Source organism: Poecilia reticulata, linkage group LG1 (assembly GCF_000633615.1).
Source record: "Poecilia reticulata strain Guanapo linkage group LG1, Guppy_female_1.0+MT, whole genome shotgun sequence".
Classification (NCBI taxonomy): domain Eukaryota; kingdom Metazoa; phylum Chordata; class Actinopteri; order Cyprinodontiformes; family Poeciliidae; genus Poecilia; species Poecilia reticulata.
In genome coordinates, this window is record NC_024331.1 from 8,000,661 (window position 1) to 8,019,954 (window position 19,294).

The window sequence follows — 19,294 nt, forward strand, 5'->3', positions numbered from 1 at the left end:
TGGCTGCCATGCAGGACTAAAGGATTTCTCTAACTAGTAAGAAAGAATCAAAGCAAAACTCCAGGTATGTTTTTGATGAAGGAAAAACATCCTAACATGATGTAAAGTTCAGAAAATTGATTTTAGGTAACAATACTGCCATTTCAATATTCATTTTAAAATGTACCAGTTCTACTGGGAGTTTTTTGTAAAAAAAAAAAGAAAAAAAAAAGTCTTATGATTTAGAAAAAAAAACTGCCAGTGGAACTTGTACTTTATCAATATTCAGACATTATTGACTTAAAACTAACTCTTATGTCTTGGAGAGAAGTTGCTTGTAACATAGTTTTGTCAAGTGTAGTAAGATATGTGCACTATAACTACACAAAAATACTTGGTAAGATTTTGTGTTTTTTCAGTGTTGTGAATCTAATATGCGCCACAAATTGATGCATAATATTGAGAAAAACAACCAGAAGCTGACAGGTTGATCAAACTTAGACTTTATTTCAATGAGACAACAGTGGATATCATTTTTCTGGGCTGCCTCGTCGTGTTGAATTTCTCAACCAAACAGGTCAGCAGGGCCCCTCTTTGACGATATAAATTTTCTTCTTGGTTTCACTGAGGAGAGAATTGTGACATGACATAGCAGTGATTCAGTCATTTAGCTGATATTCATAGCAAAAAATGAAACAAAGTAAGTCATTCTTTCTGGACAATTAGAAGTCAAAATGTATCTAAGGCAAAAACTTGTGTCAAGGAAAGACAGGAATTCATACTTTCTACTATATTCCCTAAAGAATAAAAACATCCAATTGTTGATATTACATTTTTTGCTGTATTTTTAAAGAGAAAAACTGGACACATCCTTTTGTATAAACATTTTTCAATGTTGTCACATTCAGTGACTAGCAGGTTGGGACAACAGTACTTTTTTTATTTTCCAAAGAATCAGCTTAGGTGACTTTAAATTAATATGTGAATCATTGCGTGTCTAGGAGTTGTGTGTACTCACTTCATCTCCTTGCAGAGCATACACGAATTGGAATAAGTGACTCCATCAGTGCCGCATACAGGGAACTTAATCTTTGTGCAGCCGAAGGTCTTTGGAGGACATCTGACCTGTGAAAAATGCAACATTATATAAAATCCTGCTGAATCAGTTAATTTTATTCATACATTTAATTCAACTTTAATTTCACCTTACGGTGGCGCTGAGGATCCATGTCTGCAGCATCTTAAAAAAAAGAATGCAAGTGTCTTTTTAATGCAACTTACTTTTAACAATGTTTTTTTTTTATTATTTATTTATGTCGAACAGACAGAAAAGACAATCAAGAAAAAGGAAAACAAAATAAAACAGAATGCAACAAACGTAAGAAATACAAAGGTAGAACAAATTATTCTGCCCATGTGACATGCAAATGTTGACTTCAAAGTTATTACCGGCTATTGATGACTACTTTTAGCTTTGATTATCAGTATGAATCAAGCTGTAAGGCGTCTATTATGCATTCATAAAAGAATGTTGACAATTTTGCATGTTTTTTTTTACTGTAAGACTTAATCATAATCATACATAGTTACAAATATCTTTTGTAAAAAAAAAAGAATAAAATTAAATTTAAAAAAATACTTTGAAAAAATGCCTTCAAAACAAATGAAACAAGAAAATACTTAATTTTGTACCTGCTGCAATACAGATGATCAGAAGCCCCAGCACAAAAAGTCTTCCATTCATTATGTTCGTTGATGAATAACTCAGAATAAGCAGATCGGTGGGTGTATATATACAGGTCTCCCATCAGTCACCGCCTCTGATTACATGTAGCTGTTTACTAGGAGTGAGCGACACAGGGACTCCCTGATCCACACTGAAAGGATTTTTTTAGCAGGACATCAGATTGTTATTCGGTCTGGAGGGAGGGTAATACATGTACACTCTAAAAAGTGTAGCTACATATAATCAGAGGCGGTGACAGACAGTTGACCTGTATATATACACCCACCGATCTGCTTATTCAGAGTTATTCATCAACGAACATCATGAGCGGAAGACTTTTTGTGCTGGGGCTGCTGATCATCTATATTGCAGCAGGTAAAAAATTAAGTATTTTCTTGCTTAATTTGTTTTGAAGGCATTTTTTCAATGCCTTTTTCAATGCCTTCAAAATTAAAAATAGATTTAATTTAAAATTAAATCTATTTTTTTTTTGATTTAATTGTATTCTTTTTTTTTACAAAGGATATTTGTAACTATGTATGCTGATTATGATTAAGTCTTACAGTAAAAAACAAACACATCCAAAATTGTCAAAAAATTTTTGAATGCATAATAGACGCCTTACAGCTTTATTCATACTGATAATCAGAGCTAAAAGTAGTCATTTTTAGCCAGTTATATCAACTTTGAAGTCAATATTGTTAAAAGTAAGTTGCATTAAAAAGACGCTTTCTTTTTTCTTAAGGTGCTGCAGACAGGCCTCCTAAGAGCGATCTTTTGGTAAAATTAAAGTTGAATTAAATGCATGAATAAAATTAACTTATTCAACAGAATTTCATGTAATGTTGCATTTTTTACAGCTCAAATGTCCTCCAAAGATCTACAGATGCACAAACACTTTTCGCCCTGTGTGCGGCAGTGATGGAATCACTTATACCAATACCTGTACGCTCTGCCTGAAGATACAGTGAGTACACACAGCTCCAAGACACTCAATGATTCACATATTAATTTAAAGTCACCTAAGCTGATTCTTTGGAAAATAAAAAAGTACTGTTGTCCCAACCTGCTAATCACTGAATGTGACAACATTGAAAACTGGTTACAAAAGGATGTCTCCAGTTTTTCCTCTTTAAAAATACAGCCAAAAAATTCATATCAACCATTTATTCATTTGATGTAACTGAACAAATTTAAGTCAATCTTACTAAAGTCATGTAAGGCTTTGTTTATTCTTTAGAGAATATAGTAGAACAGGGGTGTCCAAAGTCAGTCCTCGAGGGCCGGCATCCTGCATGTTTTAGTTTTCTCCCTGGTTTAACACACCTGCATCAAATGATTTTTCATTAGAGACATAAGGAGAACATTGACTTGCTGAGGAGATTGTTACAACCACTAGGGAGAGAACTAAAACATGCAGGATGTCAGCCCTCGAGGACCGACTTTGGACACCCCTGTAGTAGAAAGTACGAAGTCCTGTCTTTCCTTGACACAAGTTTTCACTTTAGACACATTTTGACTTCTAATTGTCCAGAAAAATGACTTTCTTTGTTTTATTAGTTGCTTTAAATAAATATCAGCTGAATGACTGAATCACTGCTATGTCATGTCACAATTCTCTCCTCAGAAAAACCAAGAGGAAAATTTATATCTCCAACAGGGGAACCTGCACATTCTTCCAGTATGGTTGATAACTTCAACACAATGAGGCAGCCCAGAAAAATGATATATTCACTGTTGTCTCACTGTAATAAAGTCTAAGTTTGATCAACCTGTGACCTTTTGGTTGTTTTTTCTCAATATTATGCATCAATTTTTGATGAATATTAGATTCACCACATTATTTCATTTTTTTTTATTTGGGCCACTGATTTTTTTTCCCCTCTCTGAATTCTGAATCATTTTTTTTCTTTGGGCTACTGATTTATTTAATTTTTTTTTACTTTTTCCCCTGAATTCTGAAAAAAAAACAAAAACATTTTGAGCTACTGAAAAAAAATTGACTTTTTTTTTTTTTTTTTCAGTGGCCCTAATCCTCTTCCGTATGTTTTAGTGTTAGCACTACCAAAACACAAGATTTGGCAACCTTAACAGCAGGGGTGAAAGTAAGGGGGTACAGCAGGGTACTGCGTACCCCTAAAAGATTTAGCGGGGGTACGAAGTACCTGCAAGAGAGGGGAGCAGCTGTCTGCTGTAAAATATCAAAGGGGTCTCTGTGCAGCCGCGACTGCGCCCACTAATTAGCCGTGACTGATTCGTTTTTCATATTGTTTCTGAACTGTTTGTGCTTTGCTAGAGCAGAGGTGGAATAAGTTGATCGCGGAAGGTTTTGAGTCGATCTCGGCATTAGGTGACAAACTGAACGCAGCCAGGAGGCTGAGACCAGCACGTCCTCTGACTCCTTATCAAAATGTTTATGACTTTATTAAAGAACAACAAATAAATCAACAAAACATGTTCAAATGAATGATCCAACAACAATAATAATCTTAGTAATAATTATTGTTTAAAGGTGTTGAGCAATTATGGGCGTTTCAGTTCCATTACCTAAGAGCAGAAGTTTAAAATTAACTAATCAACCACCTCTGAGTTCATGAGAGGCTTATTAATGATTGCAAAATAAATATCAAGCCTAAAAACCTGATATCGTAACGGACTAAATGTTTTTTTTTTTTTTACGTAATCTCTGGTCGGCTTGTGAAGTTCAGGAGGTTGCCATGGCAAGGGGTGTGCTTAAATGAGAGACGGAGAGTAAAAATGTGCGAGTGGTTTAGAGTTGATCAGCTGTTCAGGTTGTTTTACATTTGCCTTGCTGCATCACAGCCGCTGTAGTTTCTGAACGTTCAATAAACGACAAACTTGGACTAATTACCTCGTTAGTCTGTGACTATATGTCAATCACAACAAACACGGCAAATACGTTTCATTAAGTATTTAATAAACAAAAATGTCTTCTACCGCGATAATTATGTGAAATTAAATTAATTGTCTATAAAAAAAATAGTTTGGTGCTTTGAGCTCAGAGTCTGAGAGGCTTTTCCTTTATCAAACAATTTTGTTTTTTGCCTCTTTTTTAGTGGAAATATTGATGTTGATGAGATTTTCTCCAAGATAATGATCTTTTTCAACCTTTATAGCTCCACTGTTGAAAATGAGGCTCTGACATTCACAAATGACATTGAAATAAATTCAGTCCAACATCTGGTTTGAGGTGATTCCTCTGGAACCTGTTGGAGGAAAAATATCCCAACTTCAGAAGATGAGCTTTAACTTAACAGAGCTTTGTGGTTCCTCCCATCAGTACGAGATTCAGGGTGAGGAGGCGCCATGTTAGGAAGAGAAGTGGAAGCTGCAGGATCTTCAGAACAAACAGGTCATGATGCTGGGCTACTGATTATCCCTCTGTCTGGACACAGGATCAATATAACCAGTTTAAAAGATGAAATGAATGGTTATATGCCAGACATGGAAAACTGGGATGCACTCCATGCCATAATGTTCACAATTTAGGTCTCATGGCATCTCAAGGTGTCAACATTGGACTGAGGAAAATACAGCTTTATTTTGTAGAAATTTAAGAGCTAAGTCACGTAATGTCCAGTCCAGTAATACATATCCATCCATATATATGAATGCTGCTGCCTCGCGCTCTGTCCTCTCGCACTTGCCACTACTTCGCGTCAGATTACACTGTGTTGCATTCAATGTTGTCGGAAAAAATATATTCATGTTCTTAATGTCAGTTTTGCCATCACTATTTCTTAAATTCGTAGTCGCCAGCTGGAGTGGCAACAAGGGTGACAAGATTATCATTTGGGGTGGCAACTGCCAGACCCTCCCACTCCAGTAGATCTGCCGCTGTTTGAAAGAGAGCAGAAGCTTTGAGCACAAGCATTACAAGTTTGAGAAGAAAGACATGAAGTCCTGCTTTCAATCTAAGAATTTTAGGACAGATATTAAAAGTTTTGAGAACACTTTTCAGACTGAAAATGTGTAAAAAATTCCCCCGTAGTACAGTTGAATGGTTACCACGGTACATTAAAGGATTTCTCAAACATCCATGGAAGAATCAAAGCAACACGCCAGGCATGTTTTTCACAGGGCATAACATTCTAACATGATGTAAAGCTCAAAAAAGTATATTTTACACAATAATGCTGCCCCGTTAATAATTTGAAAAGCATTAGTTCCACTGGCAGTTTCTTTCACTTAAAACATGGAAAAAATGCTACATGTGTTTAAAAAAATCTGCCTGTGGAATGTTAAGATATTATTGACAAGCTCCTGTATGTGGGAAAGAAGTTGATTGTTACTTAAATTTGTTTTATTTCAAATGTACTGTGACATTTGCACTATGATACAAAAAATACTTGATAAGATTTTTGTTTTTTCAGGGTTGTGAAACTAATATGCATCACAAATGTATGCACATTATTGAGAAAAACAATCAGAAGGTCACAGGTTGATCAAACTTAGACTTTATTTCAATGAGACAACAGTGGATATAATTTTTCTGGGCTGCCTCATAGTGTTGATTTTATCAACCACCGGTCAGCAGGGTCCCTGTTTGGTGATCCAGATGTCCTTTTTGGTTTCACTGAGGAGAGAATTATGACATGACATAGCAGTGATTCAGTTCTTCAAATCAGATGGTATTAATAACAACAAATAAAACAAATTGAATATTTTTTCGGGACAATTAGAAGTGTGTCTAAGTTGAAAACTTGTGTCAAGAAAAGACAGGAATTCCTTTTAAAATAACAACAAAAAAACACTCCATGTTTGATTAGCATCTAGATATACTACCAGTTTGTGACTAAAGCATTTTATTTTCCAAAGAATCAGCTTAAGTGACTTAAAATTAACATGTGAACTGTGAGTGTGGAGCAGCTGTGTGTACTCACTGCATCTCCCTGCAGAGGAGACACTCATTGTCATAAGTGACTCCATTGCTGCCGCACACAGGGTCCAAAATCTTTGTGCATCTCCGGATATTTCCATCAGGACAAGAAGGCTGGTGGGCATAGGAAATACCAACATTATGTAAAATTATGCTCAAACTTAGTAAGTTTTATCCATCCAGGAATCAATGTTTAATTCTAAAATTCATATTACCTTTCTTGTGGATCCAGACTTGTTTGTAGCATCTTTAGAAAAAAAATAGTCTTTTTTCATAATCCAACTTACATTTAACCATGTTGACTTCAGAGTTGATATAACCAGCTTTAGACTTTCAGCCGTTAGTATCAGTATGAATCAAGCTGTAAGGTGTCTATTATAAGTTCAAAAGAGAATTTAGATAATTTATGTGTGTATTTTTATCATAGGACGTCAACATAAAGCAGTGATTAACATAAACATTTAAAAATCTCCATTGTAAAAATAAATAAAAACTACTTTGAACAAATGCCTTCAAAACAAATTAAACAAGAAAATACTTAATGTTTTTACCTGCTGCAACACAGATGATCAGAAGCCCCAGCACAACAAGTCTTCCAGTCATGGTGTTCGTTGATGAATAACTCCGAATAAGCAGATATGCGGGCGTGTGTATATATACAGGTCCACTATCGGTTACCGCCTCTGATTACATTTAGCTGTTTGTTAGGTGTGAGTGACACAGTGACTCAATGATCCAGGATATACAGCAGCAACAAGTAAATGCCTGCAATGGGTAAGGCAAATTTTGCGAAGTCAGCTGAATTGCAAGAGCAAAGTCTAGATAACTGTTAAGCCTTGCTGGTATTAAGTTTCCCAAAGAATGAAATTTAGACCCATGATGTTAAAAAATAAATGGTACTTGGCACTACACACCAAATCCAGTATCCACAGGCTATCCACTAACAGCACAAGAGGCAGATGTCTGATGAGCATCAGTCACCATTCAAGATGTAATATCCAAACTCCAAGAATACATCAAGAAGATGAAGCACTCAGTGAATCCCTCACACAGTGAAAACTGGAAGAGAAGGAGCTGAAGGGATCATCATAGCAGGAAAACCCCCCATATGGGATGTACCATCAACACGTAGGAGAAATAGTTGATATGACCAAAACTTACAAATGGCTGGACTGAAGGACAGCACAGAGCACTGACCATGGCAGCACAGGAGCAGGCCTTGAGCACCAGAGTAATAGATGCCACAGATCTACCATACCAGTGAAGAACATTTGTGCAGAATATGAACTGGAAACCACTGGGTCAAAGTGCGCATCATCCCCTCGGGTAGTGGAGAAAGACTGAGCCAACATCCCCTTGGACAGTGGTAGAAGTCAGTGGGTTGCCAGTTTGGTCACCGCTCTGTCTGTCACCATCAATGTGTCCTTGTTGAACACACACCATCTGCCTTCCCATGCAAGACTGCCTTGTACTATATGGTGAATGACAGAAAAGGTCAAAGAAACAGACGTTGTGATGATTGATAAGCAGAAGAGGACAGCCGTTGTGGCCATCCCTTTTGATGGCAACACATTAAGCTGGAGATATACCAATGGGTTAGGGAAGAGCATGTGGTACTTGAAGGGTCTTTGGGGAAGTGGTCACATCCAGATACTTGGAGAAATCCCAGTCCAGAAGTCCGAGGAACAGCTAAGATGCTGCAAACAACCCTCAGTCTTCTACCAAGGACCCTTTAGTAGAGGACCAGAGCTAGAGATACATCTGGAAAGTATTCTCTGCACTTCACTTTTCCCACATTTTGTTAAGTTACAACCTTGTTTTAATTGAAGTATCAAATAAGTCTCTATTTTTTTTTATTTACTTTGAACTTTTTCTTTGGTTTTGTCACATGTTTTGCAGTATCTTTATGACAGTGCAAGGTATGATGGTGACTATTTTACGAGGGAGCCCGAACAGCTGTCAGACTCCCACACACACACACGCCCATGTAAACACAGTTAAGGAACTTGTAGAGAGAGAAGTATTTGTCCAGTCTGAGTTATTCATCCACCAACATCATGGCTGGGAGACTTGTTGTACTCGGGCTTTTGCTCATCTGTGTTGCAGCAGGTAAAAAAAAAAAAGTATTTTTGTGATTAATGTGCCTTGAAAGTATTCTTCTAAGTCATTTTGTAGCAAAAAACAATAGTATCTATTTTATCTCTGTTCACAATGAGTCCTGCTGTGATAAAGGTTGCTTTATGCTGTTCACTATGTTAAGGTCAAATGCTACAAGAAAAAGATACAAAATGATCTAGATTTTCCGTAATAGGCACCTTACTGGCACTCAGTGCTGAAAGAAGTTAGTCAACTGAAGCTTTAAAGTTACATGAACTCTGACGTCAACACTTAAATTTATGTTGGATGATTCAAAAAGCACTTGCTTTCTTTTATTTTTCTAAAGATGCTGCAGACAATTCTGGACTTATGAGAAAGGTGATATGAATTTCAGGATTAAACATTTATTTGAACTCCCTGTAATTGAGCAGAATTTAATGTTGTGCTGTTTTTATGTCTGTCAGCCTACTTGCCCTGCTCTGGAGAAGATCATGGCATGCCCCATGAACTTTGTCCCTGTCTGCGGCAGCGATGGAAACACTTATGCCAATGAGTGTCTCCTCTGCGTCCAGAGACAGTGAGTACACACAGCTGCTCCACACTTCTGGGATTCACAGATTCATTTTGGGTCACCCTAGCTGATTCTTTGGAAAACAAAATGCTTTAGTCGCCACCACTGCAGACATGTGTCACAATTCTTTCCTCAGACAAACCAAGATGGACATCTTGATCGTGAAGGAACAAGGTTGCTGACCTGTACGGCTGATAAAGTCAACGCTGTAACGCAGGCCGGAAATCGACGTCCCCTGCTGTCAATTTGCAATAAAGTGTCAAAATGTGTGAGCTTCTTGTTGTTTTCCTCAATATTGTGCAACATTGTGGCTGCATACAAAGTTCATGAGGAAGGCTAAAGAGATACTAGAGATAAATTAAACAGAAACCGGATGGAAAAATACATCTTCATTACAAAAGTATTTATAGTTGTTTAAACATTTCGTCATCGTTTGTTGGATTTTATGAAATACCAACACAGAGCAGCACATTACTGTGAAGCAGATGGAAAATGATATAACGCTTTCAAAATGTTATTACAATTAAAAATCTAAGGTACGTGTCGTGTATTTTTGCGTTCACTCCTGATTTATTGATTGATTATTTGATTGGCTCAACCAGCCTCTGACCGGTTTTACTCCAGGTCTGACCTGTATTTAACTCCGTCTTCCCATCAGCTCTGACTTGCTCTTCTTTTGCTCCTGAAGAAAAGCATCCCAAGCATGATGCTTCCGCCACCATGTGTTAAGATGAGTTGCTGTTTTCCAGTTATCATGAAGTGACAAATTATTTTTTTCACACAGCCCTTATGTTACATTTTGGTTCCATTTGTTCAGCCGATGTTTTTCCTCCTGTTTGTTGTTAAAAACTGGAAACAGGAATTATTATGAGATGCGACTTGAACAGGAACTGCTCTTTTTTGAGGACGCTATCATGTCTGTCAGTTTAGATGGATGTCTTGCCACTTGTAGTAGTGCTGTGCTCTTTCAGTTTTCAGAAGACGCACTGAACAGATCACACACAGGTGTTCAAAGCTTTGGTTATTGTATGATTTAACTCTTACTTCTTCACAACTTTAATCCAGTTTGTGCCTCTTAATCTCTGTCTTGTGTGCTCACTCACATGTTCAGACAAACCTCCATGATTTTCTAACCTTTTAAGTTAGCAGACTTTGAAGGGAGTTGGTTGCACTTAATTTCTTTTGGAGGCGTTTAAATAAAGAAATAGATTTTTACTTGTAAGAAACATTTTGAAATTATTCGTTCTTGTCATTTCACCTCGTAACTGCGCACTGCTTTGCATTAGTCGGTCACCTAAAATACTAATGACACACTGCAGAATTTGTAATGGTAATGGGATGTGAAAGTAGGATATGGCTGCATGAGACCCGGTTCTATAAATTAGCCTACGTCATGAAACCAGCTTCCTCTTCAGAACTTCATTACAGAAATCTTTTGTGTAATAAAGTCTGGCGTATTGATCTGTTAAGGCAAAGCAGCTGGTGAATGATTTGCTGGTTATCTCGGTGGCTTAGCTCACTGTTTACATTCCTCATACTGAGTAACACCGCGGTCAATATCTGCTCCGTGTGTCAGAGAAGACACATCTCTGGACAGAATGGGAAATTGTCACCAAATACTTTGGCATGTGAAAACGAAAACGGGACATCAAAAGAAAAATGGGGCGGGAATCTATCTGTTGAATCCTAAGGTCAAAGGTCAGATCTGTCACGTGGTTGACACCAGGAAGCTGAGATGCGGTTTCTATCCCCGGCCACTTCCCTTCTCTGTACAGTCGAGCAGAAACAAGGATCTCTCGACTTCAATGAGCTGCGATATCAAGGATGATAAGAATCACAGAGGAGCAAGAGTAAGTACAGAGATCCAGTTCAGAGACTAGAAAGAGTTTTATGATCATGTTTTTCACTTTGCCATGATCAGCTCCCATTTGATTTAGCTTAAGGTCCACAAAAGCAGAGCTTTATTGGCTGACTCTGAGCTTTAAAAAATAATTTTGTACATTGTTCAAAAAAATGAGGTCGCCCAATGCGTCTTCAACCACCGATCTACGACAATCAGCTCCACTTATTTTATTACGCCTGGGATCTGTTTATTTTTGCATTGTCTGCTATAATGCATTACATGTTTATATTTCTACAGATTTCCCAATGTCACTGCAGTTGTGGTGGACTGTCAAAATAAAATCTCACTGGACCTCTTCCTGCATCTTTCTCTCATTCCAGCAGTAAGTTAGTGGTTTACTTTTCCTACAGTACATAAAACAAGAAACAGCATAACAGCAAGCCCTTTTTGAATCACTAGAAAGTTGCGCAAAGATATTTTTTTAAGACAATTTGTCACAAATAGCTATGACTTTTTGTCAGAACAAAAACAGTGCATATTTTTATTCTTTTTGCATTAAAAATCTAATTAATTAAAGGTTTTTGTAAATTTCTAACCTAAATTTTTCATTGCACGTCCAACCAAGTGACCCAGTTATTTAGAACATGTGGGAGGAGCCTGTTATCTGGTTCAAGAAAATATTAATCCAGCTCAACCCTAACCCTAACCCTCAGGCTGAAAATCACAAATGATTTTCAGCCTGAGCACATGAAACCATGGCAGCATCAAAAATCATAAAGCAAAATAAAATTATAATATAATGAGATCTCTGCTGCTTGATGGCATTGTTGGTTGCACTGTGCATGTTCTCTCTGGGTACTCCAGCGTGGTCAACTGGTCCTGCAAGGATAACCGAGTACAGACAATGGATGGTCGACTAATCAAAGCCCAACTGAATTTTACAATGAATTTAGTGCTTTTTCTTATCTAGGGATGTCCCAATCGGAGGGTTTTGTCTGCGATGTCAATCACACCACTTAAAGACAAGGTGTTTGATGGTAAAAAGTTCCATTTGTGACATTAAAACTTCTAATATCAATCGCACATGCTTGAAAATACTCAATAACCTTAGTAACGATTCTACAGTTCTTTGGTATCCTAAGGACTGCTTACAGTTATGAATGTTGAAGGTTCTTCTTTTCTTGCCAGCAACAGATATCTTCTCCCATCTGAGTTTCTACCGGACAGCCTTAACATGCTGCTTAAATACGAGGCAAACAAGAAAACTGCAAAACGCAATCATTTATTAAAGATAAATCATACTCAACGGATAGATCTACAGTACTTAATAAACCCCAATGTAGCTCAGAGTTTGAAGAGCTAGTTTACGTTTGGCTCATGTCCTTGGTATTGTCATCTGATGTGTAGATCATTTGGCTCGTGGCATATTTCAGCGTGGCTATCAGTTAGTCATGTGCGCTTTGCTTTGAATGCTAGAAAGTGTTTTAGTCGCTCTCTGTGCAGGTCTAAATTACAGTGATGCCTTCAGTAGCCAATACAGTCTCTCATTGTGTTCTGTTTAGTTAAGGGAAATGGAAATTCATTAAATCAATGTGTTTGTGCTAAAATTAAGTCTTACAAGGTGTTTGCACAAGATAAGTTGATCATCGTTGAAATCGGGTCGATCAAAACCTGTGTGGTCAGTCAGCTGACCTAACAGACACACCTCACCGACGATGGTCAGATGTTCCAATGTTGATCGTTTAAAAATGCCTTGATCAAAATCTGACCTGGAATTAAGGAGTGGATTCTGGATGTTCTCTTTTAAAACATCTATCTGACTTTTTTTTTGCTTTATCCATGACATTCACTTTCAAATCAACAGCAAATGAGAATATGTGCAGATGTAAAGCAAAAATTTTTTTACAAGCTACTTTTGAAATTTGTTTTTATCATAATAGTTATTTTAATTAGTTGTACTAATTAAGTGTCATCTTGCTTTCTAGGTCCTGATTACAGGAGCGTTGTCATTTCTTCAGAGACGAGCACAGAGACTGGCCATTGACCACAGACTGCCATTTCTAAAGGGCCGTTTTGGTATTGTGGTGTAAGTCAAAATGAGACTCCTATAATTCAGTGTGCTACTTTGTTAGTAACATACTTCTCTTATATTAATAATGCCTTTTTCACAGACCTTTGGATACAATAGGCAGCATCAGTAACCGCTGGTCCTATGGCTTTGCGTTTGGCGCAGTGTCCAGCAGCGTTCTGTTGCTTTTTTCTGAGCGTTACATCCCTTTTACAGTCCCACCGTGGGCCAGAGGTACTTCCTGTTACTGTTCTATGTCATCACCATGTTCTGCATGCAGCATTCAATTAAAATCCCTGACCCATTGCTGTCTGCTTATCCTTAGCGATAGTGTACCTTGTCGGAGCTTTGGAAGTGGGTCTGGTGTATTTCCCATTTTTCGCCTGCCTATCCACGCCATTCAGAACGGTCGGCGCAGTGCTGGGGATACTCTACTCTATAACCTGGTAGGCATTCAGTTCTGTGTAGTAGTAAGATAGATTATGGTAATAATTTGTATTTAATGTCCCGGTTGCTGTTTCTAGGATTGTGATCACCGTCTGGGATACAGCCACCTGTCCTCATGGAAAGGTTGGTAGCTAATAAAACTTAAGATGCTGCAGTGGAACAAACATCCAGTTTCCACAAACATACACTACATGCTCCATGGTTGTTCAAAGATATCTGAAAAAATAGTTTGGCTGTTTATTCTGTGTGTTTTTTGAAGGTTTTGGGTAAATACCAGAAGATAATTTTCCAGTGGCCCTGCATCCTCTCGCTTGTCTTCCTCTTGGGACGATTTATTTACATGCTGGTTAAAGATGTGCGCATACGTCTGCAACTGGAAACAGCGGTGAGCGTGACGAGCTTGTAAGCTGAAATCAGTCCATGAAATACTGCACGTTTGCTGTGGAGAAAAGAAAACCCAATATAAGACTTCACATGAGTCAAAACATGATGTGATTTCAGGGCATTGTTTTTTATTTTTGCAAAATTCTGTTTTAAATGTTCTTTTTAAAAATTAGCTCATTTTTTGAAACATTAACAAACAGTTTTGAGCGCAACTGTGCCGAATCTGTCGCTAGGATTCTGAAGAGCTGATTGGTCAACACCAGGTAGACCACATTAAGAGGCTACTGAGAACGCCACAACAAAGGTAAATCACACACACGGAAACCTTTAATGTTCATTCTCATACGCAGAGAAGCTAAACAGAAGCACATTATGAGTAAGAGACGTGGCAGAACTTAAATGTTTTACAAAATTTGTCTACATTAAGAGCAACTTGTAATAAGTTTCAATGTTTGAGGCAAGTTAAGAAACAGCACAACAGGTCTTAGTTATCTCTTAGTTCTCTCCCAGACATGAATTCATAGAAGAAATCATACAGCAAACAAATCAATCAGAAAAAAAAAAAACTGTGAACGTTTCACATTGACTTGTTCACACTCCATTTTCAAACCTACTTTCTGTTTTTCAGTAAACCCCTCAGCTGGTTCCAAAAACGAGTGTATGACTGGGACCCGTACTTCAAGTTTCCAAACAGGATCATTGGCACGTCCATTGTATCCCTCATAGGCCTATATATGGTACAGGAAAAAAAACAACAATAAAATTTGTACGAGATGCTCATTTGATCTTGCGATCACCTTCACCAACAAGTTATTTCCGCTTTTATGTGTTTTCTTGGCCATTTTTCTAGATGACACTAGCAGACTACAGCCTCAGTGATGTTGTCTTTGACCAAGTAGAGCACTGGAAGGATACACTAAAAAACATTACTGACTCTTGCAGCCAGACACAAGAGTTGAGATACATGATACCGCAGATGGAAGAGTTTATCTACGTGGCCAGGAGTGAGTTCCTCTATCGTCATGTCAGAAGAGTGAATTAAGGACTCTTAAAATGTTTTGTTTTATCGTCAAAATCGTTCTATTGGTGCTTAACTCTACCAGTGTTAATACTGGAAATAAATTGGGAATGACAGTTTGATTAAATTAAATTAACGCTAACTGACTAGCATTTTATATTTGTGCCTAAATTAGTTGATCATTTTGGTTTGTTGTAGAGTGCTGGCTTGCCACCACCATCTTTGCCAGTTTCAACTCTGTTGCGTACACCTTCCATATATTAGTATGTTACAGGTAAGATGGAAACATTTCAATAAAACATTTCCAATTAGAAATAATTAATTTGATCAGTCTGAGCCTTGGAAGGTAAATTCATCTATTTACTGGATCTGTGGTTATTCTCGGTATGATCTTCTGCCTTAGGAAACACTTAAAGAGACTTTGGAGGGGTCAGAAAGGTTTTCTTCCAGAGAAGTTCCACAATCCTAAGTCTGCTGTCAGCGTTGTGAGTAAAACACACATAAATATGAACATTCAATGCCATTTTAAGAATAAGGGTCACAATATTAGTTTGGTTGAGGAAAGGGTTTTTTTTAATATCATGTAACACAAACAGACTAGAAAGTAAATGATTTGTTGATTTGAGCAGCTCAACTTTGTGTATCTATTGAATGTTTTTAAGATGTTTGCCACTGTTAGGTGTGAACTTATTCCAGTCTGGTGCAAATTGACTTTGGTTTCAGTTCACATGTGTTAGGACATTAAGAATACTTGAACATGTGGCACACATAAGGTCACTTAGGCCTTTGTATAAACTGGATTTTTAAGTGTGAACAAGACATTTTGAGTTTATGTAAATGTTTGAGATAAAGAGCTCATTCTCCTCAAAATGCCAAATGTTTAAATTCACAGGCGTCCATTGCGAGATACTCTGGATGGCAAATAGCTTTCACGTTATGGGGTAAGTCTTTATTTTTATAAAAATGGAGACAACTCATGGGTTTTAGATCAAAATAAAAAATATTTCTGTGAATCCCCAGAGCCAATGTCTGTGTTGTGTAATAAGCAAATGATGAGAAAGCATAAATTACTGACATTATTTTTTAAAAGAAAAATCTTCAAATAGTAGCAGGATTTAAATTTGCAGTTTGACAATAAAACTATTCTTAAAAGTTTATATCCCTCTTATTTCCCTTTAGGCTACCTGATTGTCCATTTTGTCTACTTCCTGTTTGCCCTTCTGTTTGCCTACTTGCTGGTTCTTCCCATACAGAATGGGAAAGTACTGACCATGCTGTCAAACCTGGGACTCATTCTGTAAGGCCACTTCCCCTGTCGTTAGCTGTGCATGCTGATGGATCCTCTCACTGACTCTTTTCTCATGTGTCTCTCAGTCTGACCATCGGAATGGTGGTCGGCTTGGTGATTCTGCAGGTAGTTCTGGTTCACATTTTCTTTCTTCAGGACAAAATGTTCCCCAATGATAAGCAGAAACCTCTGGCTCTCAACAACAGGTATGTATGTTTTGGAAATGTAAAAGGGGGGAAATGGTAGCTAAACCAGGATACTTTGTTCGACAGTGAATAATAACTTGGAGGACTGGGAGTGGTTGTTGACAAAGGGCAAACGCTGATTAGATAAACTCCAATGAAGTGAACATGTCAGACGCCATAAAACAAAGACTTCCCCGTTATTGGTTCCCTAGAAAAACTGGATAACTAAAAAGAAAATTCCGGAGTGCCATTACTTTATCGATTACATTATGTAATCATCTTGTACAGTCAAACATTTCGTGTTCATCCTAACCATATTTATAAAACTTTTTATCTAAATGTAATGGCTAGTTCTCTTCCATAGCAATAGTTATCTCATAGAAACTTACTTTAAGGGGGTGCATTATGTAAAATCAACTTTTTTTGAGTTTTTTCATCTGAAGCATACCTGGAGAGTAAATGTATAATCTCACAAAGTGCTGCCTAATTCAACAAAGCTCGACTTTGGAGCTGCAATCTCCAGAACCTTTGTCCTGCGATTTGCCCACACAGCTCCTCCAGTCTAGAGGCAGCAGCAATTAGCAAACACCTGGTGAAACTGCAGCTCTGTTGAGCTTATGGTACAAGCTACTTCTCAGTCCAGCACTCTTAAGAAGTGTTGTSAAGAGCATAATGAGAAAACGTGATGGCGTGCTGAAGGCGGAGTCGGAAATAGTAGGACATTCTTAAAGAGAATTTGCGAAATCAAATTTTTGTTAAGTCTTGTTTTATATATGCAGGACTTTTATGAAAACTGAACAAAACATAGTTACTTGGTTGTGCTTTAAAATGGCACCAAGTGTTTGTAAAATGCATAATACCACCTCTTTAATACCTACAACCAAAAATGTGGGAGAACGATAAAAGGCAAAAACAATCCAAAATCTGACCTTTCTCTCACTGTACTTTCCAGGAAGGCATTCCACTGCTTCAACTACTTCTTCTTTTTCTACAATGTGGTGATGGGGATCAGCACCTGCATAATCCGCCTGCTGTTTAGCATAGTGGTTGGAACGTGGTTGGTGTCCCGCATTGACCGAACCATAATGCAGAGAGGATATGAAAACCTGGATGCCGGTGAGCTTAACTTTTACTAGAAACAAGAGAAAAACACATGTACAGAAGCGTTGACTTCAGGTTTTTAAGTATATTTAGCTGTCAAATCTAAGTCTAGACATATTTCATGTTTAAGCTTCATTTCCTAGCCTGGTTGGCTGTTGAAGAAAATAATTATTTCCAATCAAACTCACGTTTTGTATTTGAAATCAGTAACAATTTTTGCAAGTTTAAATTTGATCACAATCAAACACTCAAATGAAATTTCACAGGAAATGAATGCTGGTTGACCCACTTATGGAAACTTGGGGTAATAATGCAAAAATGTTGAGTTTGTTAAATTTATTAGAGGTAAGATCAACTTTGGGGTGACATCAGTAAAACATGTTTTGAGTGATTAGCCGTAACATAAACTAACAACTTAAAAAAAAAAAAAAAATGGCAAGAAAGCAACCTCACTGGGTTATTTTTGACCTGCTTAACCAGGGTTAACCCAGAAAGTACTCTAAATTATATGAAGAACATATATTTCTCTGTATTTAATCCTCACTCTCACTCGTTTTCTGTGGATGTAACTTTTTGCTTCAGGCTACAGTACATGGATAGGGATGATCTTTGCGGATCATTACCACAACAACCCAGTCATGGTGTGTTTCTGCCAGCTTCTGGTTTCAAGCACAATAGAGAAACACAATGCGACTGCTTACGCCACATTTGACAATGCTCAATCAGGTTGGAAAAGTACCTTTTCGCATCATGGCAGTCCAACATATTTGTACCTAAACTTCATAAACATTTTTGGCATATTTGCTCTTCAGCATCCCCACTCAACAGCCGAGCCAGGAGGCGTTGGGCGTTGCTTTACACCCTGCTGAAGAACCCTCCTCTGATAATGCGCAGGAAACAGCATCTTTCCACAGCATCGTCATCATCACCCACCCAGACGGAGACAGAAGTTCGGGCTTGGGTCATGGCATCACAAATACAGAACCAGCAATCGGCACCACAGGGAATACCAGAAATAATAATCACAGCAGAAGAAGACTGTTGAAAAAACAACAACAAAAAAAACTGTGTGGCTCAGCAGAATTTTAAGCTGTTGAACAAATTGGATCAAATTACTTAAAACTGTGGCAGATTCTGTCTTATAATGGAAAATAGGTGTTTTCCATTATAATTGTTGGGCATTTGAATTGTTAATTTATTCCAACTTCTTTCGAGGCAGCGATAACTCAAGTTAACACGGCTGCAGAGGTGAGCCGACTCTTTTTAATTAACTGTGGGAGATTTCAGAGATGTTATGTTGTTGTCTAGAATGCATGTGTTTGTTCACGGTTGTTGAAAGTATGTCACTTAATTGTCAATGCAAAAATAATTGTGAAGTACAAAAACAGTTTACAATGGTTTTAAACAACTGTAACATTTTTCTCTTGTTTGCTACATTAAAAACTTGTTAAATGTGTGGAACTGTGGATTCGTCTGAAACAATCCTGTTTGTAGAGCTGCTTCCTTTGTTTGTCTCATACTCGTCCAGTACTTGTAGAAAGGGTCCCACGGTTCTTCCTGGATGTCTTACAAAATCCATGAAGGGAACATTCTTGCAAACCACAGAAGCAAAACAAAAGAATGAAATAATTATTAACCTACAAAGAAACCTTGTCATTAACCCACAAAAATATCAAGTAACCCAAGA

At 37.6% G+C, this 19,294-nt stretch overlaps 5 protein-coding genes across 5 annotated transcripts; 3 read left to right on the forward strand and 2 right to left on the reverse strand.

Moving 5' to 3' along the window:
- Positions 1–462: 462 nt before the first annotated feature.
- On the reverse strand, positions 463–1,797 carry LOC103469040 (serine protease inhibitor Kazal-type 1-like). The gene is made up of 4 exons (XM_008416543.2): positions 1,672–1,797; positions 1,185–1,219; positions 998–1,104; positions 463–603 (listed from the first exon to the last, which is right to left on the reverse strand). The coding sequence occupies exons 1-4, from the start codon at positions 1,721–1,723 to the stop codon at positions 558–560; spliced, it is 240 nt and encodes a 79-aa protein (XP_008414765.1). The 5' UTR covers positions 1,724–1,797; the 3' UTR covers positions 463–557.
- A 126-nt stretch (positions 1,798–1,923) lies between these two features.
- On the forward strand, positions 1,924–3,483 carry LOC103469108 (serine protease inhibitor Kazal-type 1-like). The gene is made up of 4 exons (XM_008416654.2): positions 1,924–2,080; positions 2,451–2,485; positions 2,566–2,672; positions 3,333–3,483. Exons 1-4 carry the CDS (start codon positions 2,029–2,031, stop codon positions 3,394–3,396), a joined length of 258 nt encoding a protein of 85 aa, XP_008414876.1. The 5' UTR covers positions 1,924–2,028; the 3' UTR covers positions 3,397–3,483.
- A 2,684-nt stretch (positions 3,484–6,167) lies between these two features.
- On the reverse strand, positions 6,168–7,303 carry LOC103469194 (serine protease inhibitor Kazal-type 1-like). The gene is made up of 4 exons (XM_008416755.2): positions 7,157–7,303; positions 6,821–6,852; positions 6,610–6,719; positions 6,168–6,302 (listed from the first exon to the last, which is right to left on the reverse strand). The coding sequence occupies exons 1-4, from the start codon at positions 7,206–7,208 to the stop codon at positions 6,257–6,259; spliced, it is 240 nt and encodes a 79-aa protein (XP_008414977.1). The 5' UTR covers positions 7,209–7,303; the 3' UTR covers positions 6,168–6,256.
- A 1,302-nt stretch (positions 7,304–8,605) lies between these two features.
- LOC103469264 (probable pancreatic secretory proteinase inhibitor) lies at positions 8,606–9,542 on the forward strand. Its single transcript, XM_008416875.2, has 4 exons — positions 8,606–8,714; positions 9,049–9,080; positions 9,167–9,279; positions 9,410–9,542. Exons 1-4 carry the CDS (start codon positions 8,663–8,665, stop codon positions 9,453–9,455), a joined length of 243 nt encoding a protein of 80 aa, XP_008415097.1. The 5' UTR covers positions 8,606–8,662; the 3' UTR covers positions 9,456–9,542.
- Positions 9,543–9,640: 98 nt separating this feature from the next.
- On the forward strand, positions 9,641–19,063 carry stra6l (STRA6-like). The gene is made up of 18 exons (XM_008416998.2): positions 9,641–11,123; positions 11,414–11,498; positions 13,102–13,202; positions 13,288–13,418; positions 13,510–13,630; positions 13,709–13,754; positions 13,891–14,016; positions 14,249–14,319; positions 14,644–14,752; positions 14,866–15,019; positions 15,232–15,307; positions 15,437–15,518; positions 15,926–15,974; positions 16,213–16,330; positions 16,408–16,527; positions 17,459–17,622; positions 18,190–18,333; positions 18,420–19,063. Exons 1-18 carry the CDS (start codon positions 11,098–11,100, stop codon positions 18,650–18,652), a joined length of 1,956 nt encoding a protein of 651 aa, XP_008415220.1. The 5' UTR covers positions 9,641–11,097; the 3' UTR covers positions 18,653–19,063.
- Positions 19,064–19,294: the final 231 nt, after the last annotated feature.